This window comes from Botrytis fragariae, assembly GCF_013461495.1.
Source record: "Botrytis fragariae strain BVB16 chromosome Unknown tig00000000, whole genome shotgun sequence".
Classification (NCBI taxonomy): Eukaryota; Fungi; Ascomycota; class Leotiomycetes; order Helotiales; family Sclerotiniaceae; genus Botrytis; species Botrytis fragariae.
The window spans coordinates 752,027-767,874 of NW_023500986.1; the positions used below are offsets into that span (position 1 = coordinate 752,027).

General features: G+C 43.5%; 4 protein-coding genes across 4 annotated transcripts; all 4 read left to right on the forward strand.

Moving 5' to 3' along the window:
* The first annotated feature begins 384 nt into the window (after positions 1-384).
* On the forward strand, positions 385-1,495 carry Bfra_006445 (putative membrane biogenesis protein yop1 protein). Its single transcript, XM_037336817.1, has 4 exons — positions 385-524; positions 637-852; positions 905-1,026; positions 1,086-1,495. The coding sequence occupies exons 1-4, from the start codon at positions 474-476 to the stop codon at positions 1,183-1,185; spliced, it is 489 nt and encodes a 162-aa protein (XP_037198183.1). The 5' UTR covers positions 385-473; the 3' UTR covers positions 1,186-1,495.
* A 491-nt stretch (positions 1,496-1,986) lies between these two features.
* On the forward strand, positions 1,987-4,018 carry Bfra_006446 (putative calcium influx-promoting protein ehs1 protein; the record flags this gene model as incomplete). Its single annotated transcript, XM_037336818.1, has 2 exons — positions 1,987-3,262; positions 3,315-4,018. 2 exons carry the CDS (start codon positions 1,987-1,989, stop codon positions 4,016-4,018), a joined length of 1,980 nt encoding a protein of 659 aa, XP_037198184.1.
* A 4,344-nt stretch (positions 4,019-8,362) lies between these two features.
* Positions 8,363-10,666, forward strand: Bfra_006447 (putative forkhead box protein l2 protein; the record flags this gene model as incomplete). The annotated part of the gene is made up of 1 exon (XM_037336819.1): positions 8,363-10,666. The coding sequence occupies one exon, from the start codon at positions 8,363-8,365 to the stop codon at positions 10,664-10,666; it is 2,304 nt and encodes a 767-aa protein (XP_037198185.1).
* A 4,331-nt stretch (positions 10,667-14,997) lies between these two features.
* Positions 14,998-15,238, forward strand: Bfra_006448 (putative cytochrome p450 alkane hydroxylase protein; the record flags this gene model as incomplete). The annotated part of the gene is made up of 2 exons (XM_037336820.1): positions 14,998-15,028; positions 15,084-15,238. The coding sequence occupies 2 exons, from the start codon at positions 14,998-15,000 to the stop codon at positions 15,236-15,238; spliced, it is 186 nt and encodes a 61-aa protein (XP_037198186.1).
* Positions 15,239-15,848: the final 610 nt, after the last annotated feature.

Genomic DNA, 15,848 nt, shown 5'->3' on the forward strand with positions numbered 1-15,848 from the left:
GCAAGTCTGTTCCACATTCCTCCGAAGCATTCTACCAGCTTCCGTACTCGAAAGACGAAGAAGATAAGAACTTTCAAGACCTTCATACGGCAACAGATTAACTCGAGTAAATCCTTTGAAACAGATGTAAGCCCCTTTGTAACGAGTAAAATGTAATTGTTTGAACGCATTCATAAATTCCATGGATTTGAATCAATTTACTCTTTGTGTTTTGTTGCAAAAGAGATAATGTTGACCCCCGCTCCTGATCGGTTGTCAAAATTACCCAAGCTTTTCCGGCCAGTTCGTCATTTCATAGTAGCATAGTAGCGAAGTAGCGTCAGAACAAAGGAACACTTTTTGCCCAACCATTCTCTTTCCTCCAAAGTTGTCCCACAACACAAATAACAATAAGCTCCTCGAAATTTGCACTCGCAAAAGCTGCATACATCTCAACAATCCTCAGAAACCCTTCGTAGCACATATCTTCCAAAATGTCGTTCCAAGACAAAGTTCAGGGAACCATCTCCCAAATTGATAAGGAAGTAAGTTCCCGCATACTCCGGACTTGAAAACCGACAACGAGTCGATTCTGGCTACGACTGATGTGCTGAAAGTGCGTTGATGTATGGACTTTTTGACTAACTGTGGACTCAGCTCTCCAAGTACCCAACCTTGAACAACCTCGAGAAGCAAAGCAACGTTCCCAAGGTCTACGCTTTCTTGGGTGTTATTGCATTCTACTTCTTTTTCATCTTCTTCAACATCGGAGGTCAGCTTCTTACCAACCTTGCGGGATTTGTTCTTCCAGGGTACTACTCTTTGGATGCTTTGTTCAGCACTGGAAAAACGGACGACACTCAATGGCTCACGGTAAATAATTCGAAATTGATATTCAATTGCCGTTGCTAATGTGTATATTCAGTACTGGGTTGTATTTGCCTTCTTGACTGTGTTTGAGAGCGTGTTCACCGTTGTCTACTGGTTCCCCTTCTACTACACCTTCAAGTTCATCCTTGTTTTGTGGCTCGCACTCCCAATCACCAGGTAAGAGCTATATGGACCCAATCATGTCTCCTTAGAACATCACTAATAATTTGTAATAGCGGTGCCCAAATTGTATTCCGCTCCTTCATTTCACCAGTCTTCTCCAGATACTTCTCTGGAGCTTCCAAGGTCAGCGCCAGCGCAGACAAGTCCTTGTAATGGACTAACAAGCGTGTACCACTATCGTGCTGCCGAATTCATTCACCTAAGCAATATATGGGTGGAATAGTGGGAACATGCACAAAGTCACAAATGAAGATTGTAGGCGTCAGACTATAAGGGGGGTGGTGTCTTGAGCCGTGGACGTTGAAGGTGGAGTCGCAAATGCCAACCATGATGCTGGGGAACATTGCAACGAATTCCTTATCATGTATGGGATAGTTCAGGTGCTCTGTTGATATGACCTGAAACGTATCAAGATTCTCGTAATTCTTTGTTGGTTCAGATTGCTGGGGTATATGGTAGAGGATATTATCGTTGACTAGTTTATTCAGTTGGTACATATGATATGAAAATGAGGAGATGAGACTGATAAGATTCGTGCTTCACAATTACCGGAATGCTTAGAGGTAAATCTGTATCTTGGCCCTTGAGTATTTTGTTTTGCATACCATCGTGATTGCCACAACTGCCATACTTGGACTATAATTTGTAAACTATAAAATATAGTACCACGTAGAGGGGTAGTTGGAGATGATCAACTAAAAACAAAACTCTATCATTGGCCAAGACATCAGGGTACAGTTGGTGGACCGAGAGCTTGAGACTTCACTCAAACACCAAAACTATCTCAAACAACCTTTCGTAGGACAAACCACATTCTTTAAACACTCAATTGATTGCAATTATGAATACCAGACGCCAGATGTCGAATCTTCTCGAATAGAAATTGATGCTTAAACTTTCGAACAACAAGCTTTGCGACTTTCCGATGGGCATTTTACAAATACCGCCATCGCAATGCCTCTGCCAAAGCTCAGTCCGCTGCAATCGCGGCTGGCCGCATCCCTCATGGGATCAATAATGCTTCTGATATTATATCTGACCTTTTCATCTTCTCACTTTGCATACGCCACCGATGTTGATTCGATACAACCAGAAGACCATAATCACGAAAGGTTAATGGATATAAACATGTTGGCCCTGGATGGTGAAGAGGAGGATATAGAAATAAGGAACGAAGGATATGAAGCCGAATTTGTAGGGTTCGATCGGAGCATAATTGGGAGGGTTGCATCGGCGACTGATCCCACTCCATTACTCAACAATCGGGCTGTAACGACAAATGTTGAACAGGGGCAAACGATACCGTTTTCATTCCTAAACTCCTCATTATGGGGAGCCCTTTCTCCACAAGCAAGCGGTTTACCCTCCCCTGTTAAGTTGCGTAAAAGAGACACTGAGAGCGTTGGCAATAGAGAAGATGGGGAGCAGATTCTGTCTGAAGACAGGAGACAAAATTCCACTTTGCAGCCTCGGCAGTCGAGCTCCTCAAGTACCAGGACGCTATATATTACGGTCAATACTTGCACACAGCCCGAGGCTGTAGGCGCGAATGTGGTGGCGCCCTCGCAGTTGAATCTTTACATATCACAGTCTGAAAAGAATAAGAATCCTGGACCCGGACAGGATGACAGTTTACAACAAACCTACCAATTGGAAGGCGGCGCTGCAATGGTCACTTTGAATGCTACTGGAGATGTCTTCATCGGTTTGACCGGTTTGAATATGACCTCGAACTACACGGGCGCGTGGAATGCGGAGATTGCAGCTTCCATCGATGCACCATACCATTATTACCACAGCGATGAAGAGAATCTCGTCCTGGTAGATAGTGATAGCGCATCAGCCCTTCTGGTTACCAACGATCTCACCACGGATAACGGCTCAATATATGAGGAATGGGTTAATCTGGCACCACCTTTCACTATGTTTGCTAGTAAAACGATCAACTCTTCCACAGCAGGTTTGCAATATTCGTATTGTGGATTGGAGAAGCAGGCCGAAATAGCAGGAACTATCAATGGTGGTCAGAAAACCGACAAAATAAAAATGTCGATGACTACTAGAGGAAAAATTGATGCTCCCAAGCAGCAATTCTACTTTGATGGGTTGACTGCGGGCACGTCTTACTATGGTATTCTTGCAATGAACGGCAATGCAACTGCGCTTGGGCGCGAGGGAGTAGGCGGTGGTGGACAGGTCTGGAAAGCTATGACCTTTTCCACGATTACAGGTATGTGGTTTTGATAGAAGCAGATTGATTGTTGAACTAACTCTCCACGTAGCCGATAACTGTGCCCTCGTGTATAATCTCTCGTTCTGCGACCAAGTGGCCTGGACCGTTCCAGCAAATCCCAATACATTTCCAAACACTACAGCTCTTGGAGAATGGTACGATAACTCAACCTACCAATCTTATAAGTACTTCAAGAAGGCTTTGGCACAGATTCCTTGCAATACTACTTCATCTGCTCAGTATTCTCTAGCTCAAAACTGCACGTCTTGCGATGCAGCGTACAAGGCATGGCTTTGTTCGGTGACGATACCAAGATGTACTGATTTTTCAAACGATCTTCCGTGGCTACAAGAACGAGGTATGGGACAACCATTTCCAAACGGGACAATGCTTAGCCCGGAGCTACTTGACATAGCGAGCTCTTCACAGCCTGCGAACGGTTCTCGAAATCCAGACATCACCACAACAGTCCAACCAGGGCCTTACAAGGAAATCTTGCCCTGTGATGATTTATGCTATGGAATTGTTCGTGCCTGTCCGGCAATTATGGGTTTCGCATGCCCTCTCCCAGGCGATACGGGCTTTGATACAAGTTATGGCATACATAGAACGGCAAATCAGAGCGGGCAAGTTACGTGCAACTATCCCGGTGCTGTGCATGATCAGTCGATTGGGGGTATAAATTCCATACCACACACACTGGTATTTGGAGCAGCGGTGTTGAGTACAGTGTTCATGTTGAGCGGCATTTGAGGAATTTTCAAACCAGGATAAGGTAGCATAGGGGGCGTAAAAGAAACGGGATCTGATTTAAATGGGACTTTTGGGTTTTGAGTTTTTGAAATACCTCTAGATGAGGAGAGTCGAATGACATTCAAGGCTGTTGGACGACTGACCTTGTATGATGTTGTATTTTTTTATATCACCATGAATTGTAATACATAGACTTTGTGCGATATATGCCTGAAACGCTACACGAAGTGTATGATCATGATGTTTAACCAGCCTCTTCACGCCATGTGATTTCAAATGAAAGATATATACATATACATACGCGAGCTTTTTCTCGGCCCATCGTGGCTCCTGGTAACTGAATCGAGGATTGTCTACAAATCAACATTATTGCATGAATGTATTTCAGACATTTGAATCGGTAGGTATCTAGTAGGTAGGGCGCCTCCTTCGGCGAAGACTATCCGGGGAGTTATGTCCTGCCTGGTGTATTGTCTGACCTCGCTACCTACCTCGCACGTGCCGGTATGTACATGGTGTATCTTGTAAACATCTACAATCTGCAATCTATCATCTATAATAATAACCTTATACAATATTCGATATTCAATCTACCCTGGGTCCTGGGATGGACCATCTGTCTGTCTGGCATCCGTCAGTCCCACTTACTTCTAGAAGGAAAATTTTCTTCTATGAGGATTTTTTTTTTTTACTCTGATTTTTCTTCGATGGATGGGGATTGTGGGTATGAACTATGAAGGAAGAAGATGAATGTAATATAGATCGGAGATAGATAGGGAGGAGGTAGGAGGTGGGTAGTTGGTAGTTGGATCTTGGGTGGGATCTATAAGGTAGGGAAGGTATAAGGCATAATGATTATATCGGTGTTATTTATTTTTATTTTATTTTTTTTATTTTTTTTTATGGGAAGGGACTTGGGAGAGGGTGATGGGAATGCTGATGGATGGTGATGGGATTTGATTTTGATATTGATTTTGATATTGATAGGGATAGGGATAGGGATGTAAGGACCGGGTTGACCGGAGGTTTTTGGCGATGAGAGTTCGGCGAATTCGATGTTGGGATTGAGTGTTTGGTGTGCTGGGCTATGGCGGTTTGCGGGTCAGTAATGCATTGATATACTTTGATGTGAATATGATATGGGATGGATGTAGGTACTTGGGTACGAGGTGGATGAAGGAGAGGTACCGGGAGGCATTGAGAGGGGTCGTATCGTTTACCTATGGAAGCAGGGATGAAATGAAAGGTGGATGGATCATTGGATGCGTCCAGGAGTGTAGAGTAGACTTCCAGATTATCGATTTGCATGTGAGGAGAAGATTGGGGGAAAGGGAATCGAAGCCCAGAAATGAAGCCAAACGATTTTGGGAATAGCCTTGAATGGAAGTGGTGAGAGTGAATTTGGAAACGTCACGTCACGATGTGTTGTACGCGATGTAATTTTAAAATTGGATGAGTTGGGTTTGGTGCGGGTTTGGTGGCTGATTACTGGGGGGAGAATTGGGTATCGGTACCTGGTCGGTTTGGATTGGAGGGCTGAAGCTTTTTTCGCTGATAAGTTTGATTGGGATGGGTGTATGGATTTGGTTGGGTTTTGGTGGGATTTGGTGCGATATGGTTGGATATGTTTGGGGGGATGGTTTATCGATAGGATGGATGGTTTGATGGATCATGGATCATCATCAGGACTTGGGAGAGAGGAAAATCAGCGTCACCGTGGGGTGCAGATTGTTTCTGAGAAGGTTAGATTGGGTTGGCATGGTAAGGTATGGGGTTTACGAGATGCTGAGCTGATATCGAGGTGGATGTGGTGGGAGGAAGGGAGGAAGGGAGGAAGTCACAAAGTCTAGCTGCGTACGAAGGAATACATGGTGGATATTTTTAGATCTTCATCTTCGTCTTCATGATTGAAGCTGGGAGAAGTGGGTGATTTCAGCGAAAATCTACTTACCTCCGTACCTGATAAGTATATTCATCTCATTAGATGCATGAAATACTTGTAGATATTAGTCGATGTTAGTCGATGTTAGTCAATGTTAGTAGGCACTAGGTAGTTAACACCTAGCTACTGTGATCTATATAGAACAAGTTATTGTGAGGGAATTAGATTGACACACTCGTTCGCATGTTTTTAGCATCTACCGGTATCTACCAGGTAGTTGAGTATCCAAAAGACTAAAAGTATCAATTCAAGGTTTTCGTTCCGTTCCTTTAGAGTCTACTTTACAGTCTTTACAGTCTGTATAGTCTGTATAGTCTGTATAGTCTGTATAGTCTTTATAGTCTTTATAGTCTTATAGTCTTCACAGTCTTTATAGCCTTCACAGTCTAATTCTTACAGTCTTTACTATTATCTACCTAGTAAAAGTATAAAAACACGCTAAAACGCGTTACTAGAAAATGTAAACAATAACTCTTTTCGGTCGCGAATCACCTCGATTCTTCCATCGTTTTTCCCCTCCCCCTCTTCATTACCATCTTCCCCTCCTCTTTGACCGCATCAGATTCACATCGTCACATCATCACATCATCATCTTCATAACTTTGAGGGATCTTCACTCAACCTTGCGACCAACAACGACCTTCCTTACTTAAGTTACCGTGTTAATCAATTCTTCCGATATTCCACAAAAAAAACCTTCGGAGGGGGGAAATTGTTACCTAGAATCGACTTCCAGATTCCACTTTTGATCAATTTTAATCCAATCCAACAACTTCGAAAAATTCTAAAAATCTCAAAAATCTACGACTGGATAAAAAAGATTCATAAAATCATTTCTATCCATCCGTGGCGCCAACACCCCAGAGATTCAAAACGCCCTGGCCAGTTGGCCACATCTGAACCACCACTACCACCACTTTTGAAGACGTGCAGGAGAGAGAGAGACCACTTCTCATCCAATCGATTATTGATCCCATATCAAACCTATTACAGGAACACCTCTCAGTACCACTAAGAAGCCAGAGATCAATCCTCACACCTCTTCACTCCCGTACAATCAATTCGACACCATTCGGTACACTCACTGTACCATCCTCATATCATCGGGAGAACGTACAACAACCAAACAGTATCTCTCGCGCATCTTCGCCACAGTGTTACATCCAATGCATCCAGAAAGAGAAAGCTTGTTATTCTGTGAATATCATCGTTAGCTCGCTACATCCATCTTGATCTTTCTTTGACTTTGCATATTGTACCACGATTGGAGTAAATCTTATTACCCCTACCTACCCTGCTTCCATACATGTTGTCCCTACGGTCCCTACGGTCCCTACTCGAGTAACTCTATCAGTTATTTACTTTGGTAGGTGAAATTGTCGGCCAGATTATCAGCCAGATTCAATCTCTCCAGACTTTTGATTCATCGCAAAAGAAATAAAAAAGAGCTTTCAACGAACGAGTCTCAACCTTATCGAGCTCCCTAGGGCCTATCGACTATCTACTATCTAGCTCGACCTTTCCTCTTTGGCTTCTATCAACTTATCAAGCAGCTATTCTACCGATAGAAAGAAGGATCACACGGTCATACCACACAGACCTTTTCAGGTCGACCACCAAGGTACCCATACCATAGAAGCATAGCTCAAGCCGGTCTTTCTTAACAAGGGCATAGCATACTTTCGGGCCACTTCCTTGCTTCCACATCATAACCTTCTTTTTCTCGTGCTCGGCATATCGCCGTCTTACAAGTTGCAATTCCCATTCTTTTTACTCTCCCCACTCAGCCCTTCGTACAATTCGATTCATTTCCTTTATCACCTTACTTTTTCTTCCCGCAACTTTGTGCTTGATTCCGTTCTCTTCCTTCTATTCGTTGTTGTTCCACAATCTATCCCCACACAAAGCAACGACATCTCAACACATCTGCATCTCGTCTCGTCTCATCGTCAACTTCAACTCCACCACACCATCTTTCAATATTATCAAAAGCTTCAGTCGCATTTTTCGATTCTACCCCTTCACCCGCCGCACACGGGACCGCCATCTTTTTCGCAATCAATTTGATTTTAGTGGTAGCAATCCAGACCACCTTCCCTTGCGTCCTCGCTTTTCCAAACTTGGAATCCACCGTAATCTCGCTCCACAATCCGATCCGTCGTCGATCCTGGACAGCACACACTGAGCACCCACTCCCGGTATGCATGCCTTTAGATAGTCCTCGTTATCCCATGGTGCCTTTTTTCTCTCCTAGAATGACATATTTTTCATAGGGCTAACTAACATCAAATGCTCCAGCTTTTGACACACATCGATACCTATTCAGGAATACCACATCATCGGATCACGCGTTGATTGAAAGAGATCATATCGACTTATCAGCGCGTCGTTGACTATTCACAATGTCTTCGTCGCGTTACACGCAGCAGCCGCTGCAAATATATCAAGATCCCGTCACATCCTATGACAGCGCGCCCATGCCGTCGACGAAAAATTCTTCAAATCAAAAAAAGGCGTCGCCCTTGAGAACGATCAAGAACGGTTCGAAGCGGAACGTCATCTTTAACCCACCTCAGAATGGACCTAGCAAACACTCACCGCTCAAATCGCATAGCCAAATGTCAAGTTCGCCCTCAAGAGCGCCATTCGGCAATAAATTAAACATGGTGCCGATGCCACCACCTGCGGGATCACGACACAATACCGACTCGATTGCGAAAAAACAAACCTTCCAAACCAAGTATAAGAGTGCCCCGCAAAAGGCACTATTTACCACATTCACGAACCCTCAATCTCAAGGAAAAGAAAATTATCCGCACCCTATGTATTCAGCAAAGTCACAACCTCATTTTCGCGACAATTTCTCGAGTAGCAACTTCTCCTTGGAAGGACTGTATGGTCAAAAACCATCACTAAAGCGTTCGTTGATGGAAGCTGCACCCATTCAGGAAGCGAAGGTTCAGGGCAAATCAAAAGTAGAGGAAGGAAATGACGCATCAGGACCTCGAGAACTTCCGGAACCAGATTCATTTCCAGCTATTCACGATGACGGCTTCAAACCTTCGCATAGTTATGCTCAGTTGATCGGCATGTCGATTTTGAGAGCTCCGAAACGACGCCTGACTCTAGCGCAAATTTACAAGTGGATATCCGATAACTACACCTTTTACAATGCGGCAGACGCTGGCTGGCAAAATAGCATTCGTCACAATCTTAGTCTCAACAAGGCTTTCGTAAAACAGGAGCGGCCAAAGGATGATCCAGGAAAGGGCAATTATTGGGCAATTCAAGCGGGAATGGAATATCAGTTTATCAAGGAGAAGACTACACGAAAACCTGCAGGTCCAAACGAGAATCTCCCGGTATTAAATACAGCACTCACGCCGGTCGATCCACCAGAGCTTACGCCACCCACGCCAGTGTTTAAGGATCTACCGTCGTCTAGTCAAGATGTATCATTACCAAAGTCAACGTATAAACTACCAGAAAAAGAACTTCCTTCTATCCCAGAGTTATCTTCGGACGCTACCATTCCCGCATCGGAATTTAATCAAGATGCGGAAGAGGAGGACGACGATGACGACGATGCTCTTCCATCCTCTCCACACATTCAATCGTCTCCGCCAACACGAATGATGCATTCTTCTCCTCCCGTAGCTCGTCATGCACCTAGACGAAATCACACGCCACCTCCCGTTCCACGTTTTCCATCTTCATCACAGACTAGATCACACAAACGAAAGTTTGCGTCCATGGATGATAGTGGGTACTTTTCATCACTTGAATCTTCAGCGATGAGACCAAATGGCGTCAGTCGATTGCTAACATCTGAAGCTGATCGGCCGAGGATTAAGCGCGGCCGAGCTGAAGAGGAAATCGCTCGTCTTCGTGGTTCTTCGTACGACAGCCCTAGCAAAGGCAGGTCATTAAGTGGATTCGTTCCACCGTCCTCCTCTCCATTGCGTCGAGCTCACCCGCACGACAACTATCAAATGTTGCCTCCTCTTACTCCTGCTGTCAAGTTGAAGGCCCCTATGAAACCACCCCCATCGATATCTCCAAACACAAACCTCCGTATGCATCGTGACAAAGTTAGGGAACTCGTTGGCTCTCCAATCCGTGGTTTAACTGTTCTCGAGGATAGTGCATGGAGTCCGGCTTTCAATCTTGACCATAACTCCTACATGTTTGCCGATTACGTCCCGGACTTTGATATCTTCCAAGATTCCACAGCATCCTTTGCTGGGTCAAGTAATGGATCCCCAGGAAAGCGTTCAGTTAGGAGACCTCGCATGGATCGATCGAGATCTGCAAACATTTTGTCCGATGTGACTAATTCTAACTTGAACAAGAGTGTCACCTCCACACCGGTGCTCAAACTTACACCTGCGTTGGGTGGACCTTCAACGTTTCTTTCCCCAACGAAAGGGGGTTTAAGCTTCATGGATTCTCCATGCAAGCCAAATAATAACTCGCCGCTAAAATTCGATTCACCAACCTTGAATCTCTGTAATTTTGATCTTCCTCATGATGATTTCTTCAACTCTGAGTTCCTCACTGAAGATCTATCGGATTATGCCGGATTCGACATTACACAACGCTTTCCGAAGATTGGTTCAGGAACTCAACAGCAACAATCTAGGAATACATCCAAGAATCAACCACCCCGACCATCGATGGGTCGAAGTTCCACCACACGCTTTTAGGCTGGATACGTAAACAATAGTGTATTGGATACACACATAATGACTTAATGAACTTTACGACATTATGAAATTTGGGCTGTCAACTTCGGTTCTTCTTTGTTGAAGGAGGTGGAAGAGGTTGATATTTTGCTCAGGGGGTTCAATAGGATATTGATAGAGTCTGGAAAAGCCTCGCGACCTTTTGTTGATGATAATGACGTTTGGGTACATATTCATTTTGATTAAGGGTCTCTATTTCACATTTTTTTTTTTGTTTTACTTTGCGTTTGTCTGCGTTTTTGCGTTGCTATTTAAGGAATCGGGAAATAAGTGTGGTTGGACTCTTTCTGCGTCTGCGTTTGGAGTAGCTACTTAGCAATTAAGGTTGGGCGGTATTTTCCGGTCTTGATTTGTTTTATCTGTCATTTCCTCTGGACTTATACCTGGATCTGGATTTCTCATATTGCATGGCGCTGTAGGGAGGGTATTTCACTCTGATTTCTACGATAGGGTTTGCATATGGATATGGATATGGATGGACGGATATTTGGGAAGGCAGGCAGGGCAAACGGATGGATGGATGAATAGGAATGAGGCTATAGATGGAGGAGTTACGTGAATTCTTGAGGTGGTGAGAGATCAGTGATGATTAGGTCTACTCGTTGTTAGACGAGAATCATTCGTTGTAGTGAGTGATCTGAAAGATTCGTGGAAACGGCAATTCTTAGTACATATGAATATGTTTAAGCCTGTTTGTGAATTTATCTATTTGCGTCTTTGATTACTTTTAGTGACTGAATAAATGAGTCGATAAGTGAAAGGGTGTAAATCCACTCGTATAAATATCGGTCCTTTCGAAGAAATGAAACTTCCAGAGCCCCCCTTTCCTAGTTTTTCTTCCTATGTAAGATCTCGATAAGCTTCAGCTGTGGAGTATTCACCACGCAGTTTCGTACGGGAAAGAGACTCGAGCGAGTGTGACTGCGACTGTGACTGCGGGTATAGATGTGAGTTGAATTTTTCAATCGAACATACAAGTGTTGTGGTGCAGTGTGTCGTGAAGATGGTAGAGATCTCATACTCTTCATACTTTTTCCATCTATCATAAGTATTTCTTTGACGATTCTGGGTTGAGGAATTGATGGATTGAGGGATTGGTGGATTTTTTGATGTGTGTGGTATGTGGTATGTGGTACGTGGTACGTGGTATATCCTGTTCCATTCCTTTCCCTACTCGCAGGTCGCACGGCACAGCTCCTTTATTGCGTCTTTGATGTATTCACGATTGTGCATATACTCGTGATTGTAGATGTAGTTGATGAGTGAGTGCGTTGGTGTTATGTTTGGGAGTGTTGGGTTGTGTGTATGGTTTATTGATTTGTTGAGTTTTTATTCGATTCGTTTTGTTGTGTTTTGTTGTTTTGTTTTTGTGTATTCTTCTATTCTTAGCTCTTGATGGTGATACCTAGTGTTATGTAGTACGTTGTAAGTGCAATGAGAGATCGGAGGTGGACGTGGATATAGATATAGATATGGATTTGGATTTGGATTTGGATATGGATATGGATATGGATATGTTGTGGATGTGTGAGGTAGAATATGGATTGAGATGTGGATTTGAGATGGAAGTGATGGGGAAGGGTATATTTCTTGTCTTGGGATTGTTTGGGACATTGTGATGAAGCGAGTCTGTGGTGATGTTTGTCCTGGGTTTTTGGGATGTTGGGATGTTGGATGTTGAACGAGGCGGATGTGAAAGGTAGTTGGTGGTGGATGGTTTGGGGAGGAGAAGAGATGAGATGGTTTTCTGGGTTGTTCTTTAGTAGTTGGGTGGGTGGACGGATAGGTATGGACGTATTACTGTGCAGTCCCATCTAGATCGGTAGTAAGGTTGGATAATCGTTAGGGCGATCTTGAGGATGGATAGGATGGAGGGTTTATTCTAGAGTCTAGTAAGAATATCATTGTGTTGAGAGTTTATGGATTGGTTTGGGTGTAGTGTAGTGTGGGGGGTGGGGAGGGGGAGGGGGGTTGTGTCAGTTTGGATTGTATGGTTATATAGTAGGCTATATGGTATTCTATGATATGAATTGGGACATTCATATCAATTAATACAATGATATAAATTTGAACAACAATATAAATTTGGATAATGATGTAAATTTGGACAGTCATAGAGTCTTCAAAGACGGCGAAGAGGTCATAAGGGGTTTCCTCTTCACATCTGCACTCCCACTCCTAGGCCCAGAGGCTCTAAATCAACGCAGGCGCCAGCTCGCACCCAAAATGTATGTGTGTGTGTGTTTGAATACCTACATGAATCTGACTCAAAATATCGAAAGCATTTAATAATTAGATCCGCATTAGAATATTGAAAACGTCCGATCTTCAAACTCAAGTGATAACAGCGACTATACTATTTCCTCGAAAAATCCTTGATATACAACTTATCTCGATCATCGTATGATGGTCTGTCTACTCTAATAATATATCTACCCCCTGCCAAGACTCGGTTGACAGACTCGCGATATAAATCAGAGTATCCAATAGTCCGACCTGCAATCCAACAACACAAGATTTCAAATATTAAAAAGCAGTTTGAAATTTGAAACGGTGCAATGTTTGAATCAAATTCAGCATCTTAAATGATTTTGATATTCTATTTGGTCTCGGGATTTGAGGATCTTTGATGGGGGATTGTGGTTTGGATTATTGGGTATTCTAGGATGGATGTATATCGATTATCTCGGAAGGAGAATCCAGATAGATTCTGATGGTCTCGGGAGTAGTAAATGATGTTCTCGGAATTCTTTCATATTGTGCTTTGCAAAGATACTCTATTTAGGAAGGAATCGGTGGGTGGGTTTGGGGGGTTGGGGGATTGTCTTGTTCTACAATCGCATGTTGGGGATGAGCAGTTTCTCTGACTCTGTGTTAGTAGAGTCAGTGTTGGAGTTAAACCTGTGATTGGGTTGTTAAGGGAAGGTGGTAGATGAGTAGAGTGTGTGAATAGCAGTTTGAATAATCGTCAGAACAACAGTTAGAACAATCCTTCAGTACCATCAGATGACATCACATCCATTCCCGACCACAAAATACACCGCTCAAAAACGTCCCAGTTTCGGTCTCACTCTCACTCTCACTCTCGCTCTTGTTTTTTTTTCTCCTCAACCCCCCCCTCCCCAAATTTATCCCAAATCCTCACCAATCTTCTAGCTCCCAGACTTGACAACAACATACATCATAGCCCTATTTCTAACACGCCGATACTCCATACCCAAGCGACTGCGCGTCAGGATCCACAACCTGCGATGGATAAATCATTCGCAACGCATACGCGGACAAAGACGTTTCTCTACTCGATGAATTAGAAGACATTTCTCTGCACGATAGCTCGGAAGAATATCCACACAATCCAAATCCAAAGTCGTGCGTTTGACAAATGGAGAGGGAGTATATCCTCCGCAAAAAGCGCGGGTATCTATGGGAAATTAGAATGGAGATTACGATCAAATAACGCGGCATGAAGATACACAGGAAGTCTCACCTACATGTATTGAAGAAATCTCCGTTTGAGGAATTGGGAAACAGAAGTTTCGAGAAGCATTTTTCCAGAATGGTAAAGCGTATAACATATGCCGAAGAATGGAATGGAACGAGGGTTGATTTACAAAAGCTATTTCAGAGAATAATAAGTACTCACTACTCACCACTCACCACTCACCACTCACCACCCAAGAAGAAAAATCACACATTCAAAGTGAGTGAGCATAAAAGAAATAGTCGAATATTCCACATCACATCTCCTCCATCAACGCGTCACTAAAATATATTTCCCATTCATCGAGACCCGATTCTCACAAGCTTTGTTAAACAATTCTTCACCAGAAGTAGAAGCCTCGCAATCCATTCTCAAAGTCAACAACACCAACAAAATAAACTTCTTTCCAGCACGAATCGATTTAATCTCTCCAATCCATCCCTTTTTACATCTTGAAAACTAAGCGAATCGTGCGAGAAGCCGCCGCAAAACTGCAGTCCTCCGGCAACGAAAGAATCGCGAGTGCGTTGAAGCAAAAAGAGGAACATATGAGAGAATGAAAGTCGTTAGATTCTCCCGAGTCGAGGATATTCATCCATCAATTAGTTCACCAGAATGAAGATTGAAAATTCATCCGGGATCAACTCTTCAATTGTTTTTTTCTCAGCTCGGGATTCTTCTTCTTCTGCTTGTGCGAATTTTTCGAGTTTTTTTTTTCTTCAAACTGACTCGAAATCCTGATGTCTGACAGAAGCTTCATCACGAGGTCTTGAGTACCAAGCAGTCACTATCGAATCGAAGGTTAACATCCATGACGTATTTGAATCATGTCATCAATGAATGTAAGTAATACTTTGATTACATGATCTATCTCCCTTCATTGATACTTTCATGAAGGTCTTCATCTCCATGCCCCTGCCAAAGCTGCAACACGTACTCGCCTCTCCAATTGCATATTACCTTGCGTCGGCCATCCCGATGGCCCTATTTATACTCACGCCGGTAGACATATTTTCATGGACTTCGGAGCTATGAATACAGACCAAGATTAAGATTTACAGGGAAAAGACATATATGAATTCCGATCCGAAAGATGGGGAAACCTCGACCCAAAAGCGAGATACTAGCCCCTCTTCGCTGGTCCTCGTAGATGCCCTGCACAGCAAATGTTACTTACACAATACAAGTATCTATTGTTGGATGGCTATGATGTTTGAGAGGCTGGATAGTAAAGATGAGGTGTTGGTATTTTTCGAAGAGCATAACATGACTATAACTAGCCAGAATGGGGTGATGATTGCACTCATTCCTGCCATAGGTGAACGAAGATTTGGCAGGCTTTCAGTAGAACTACCTTTAGATCGATCGATCGTTTCTACGCAATGATGCAATAGCCCCCCCCCCCCCCCCCCCCCCAATATAAAATTTTGATTTGTCTATAGCTATGTAATTTCCAAAATGTTTCTGCGCATCTGACGATGACGATACCTGGAAAAGGACCAGTCTACTCCCGATCGTAATATTGCAAAGATCGAGGATGATCTGATTATACTAGCCGTGGAGACCCCTCGACACTTCGTTAATTTGCCAACCCCTATGACGCAGAGAATGTTCTCGATTAGTCAAAGAAGGAAAAATGGGACATCGTCTTCTTCAATGCCG

Coding starts and splice junctions, on each gene's coding strand:
- Bfra_006445 (XM_037336817.1), top strand. CDS start 474: ATGTCGTTCCAAGACAAAGTTCAGGGAACCATCTCCCAAATTGATAAG. Junction 525..636: donor TCTCCCAAATTGATAAGGAA/GTAAGTTCCCGC, acceptor CTGTGGACTCAG/CTCTCCAAGTACCCAACCTT. Junction 853..904: donor ACGACACTCAATGGCTCACG/GTAAATAATTCG, acceptor GTGTATATTCAG/TACTGGGTTGTATTTGCCTT.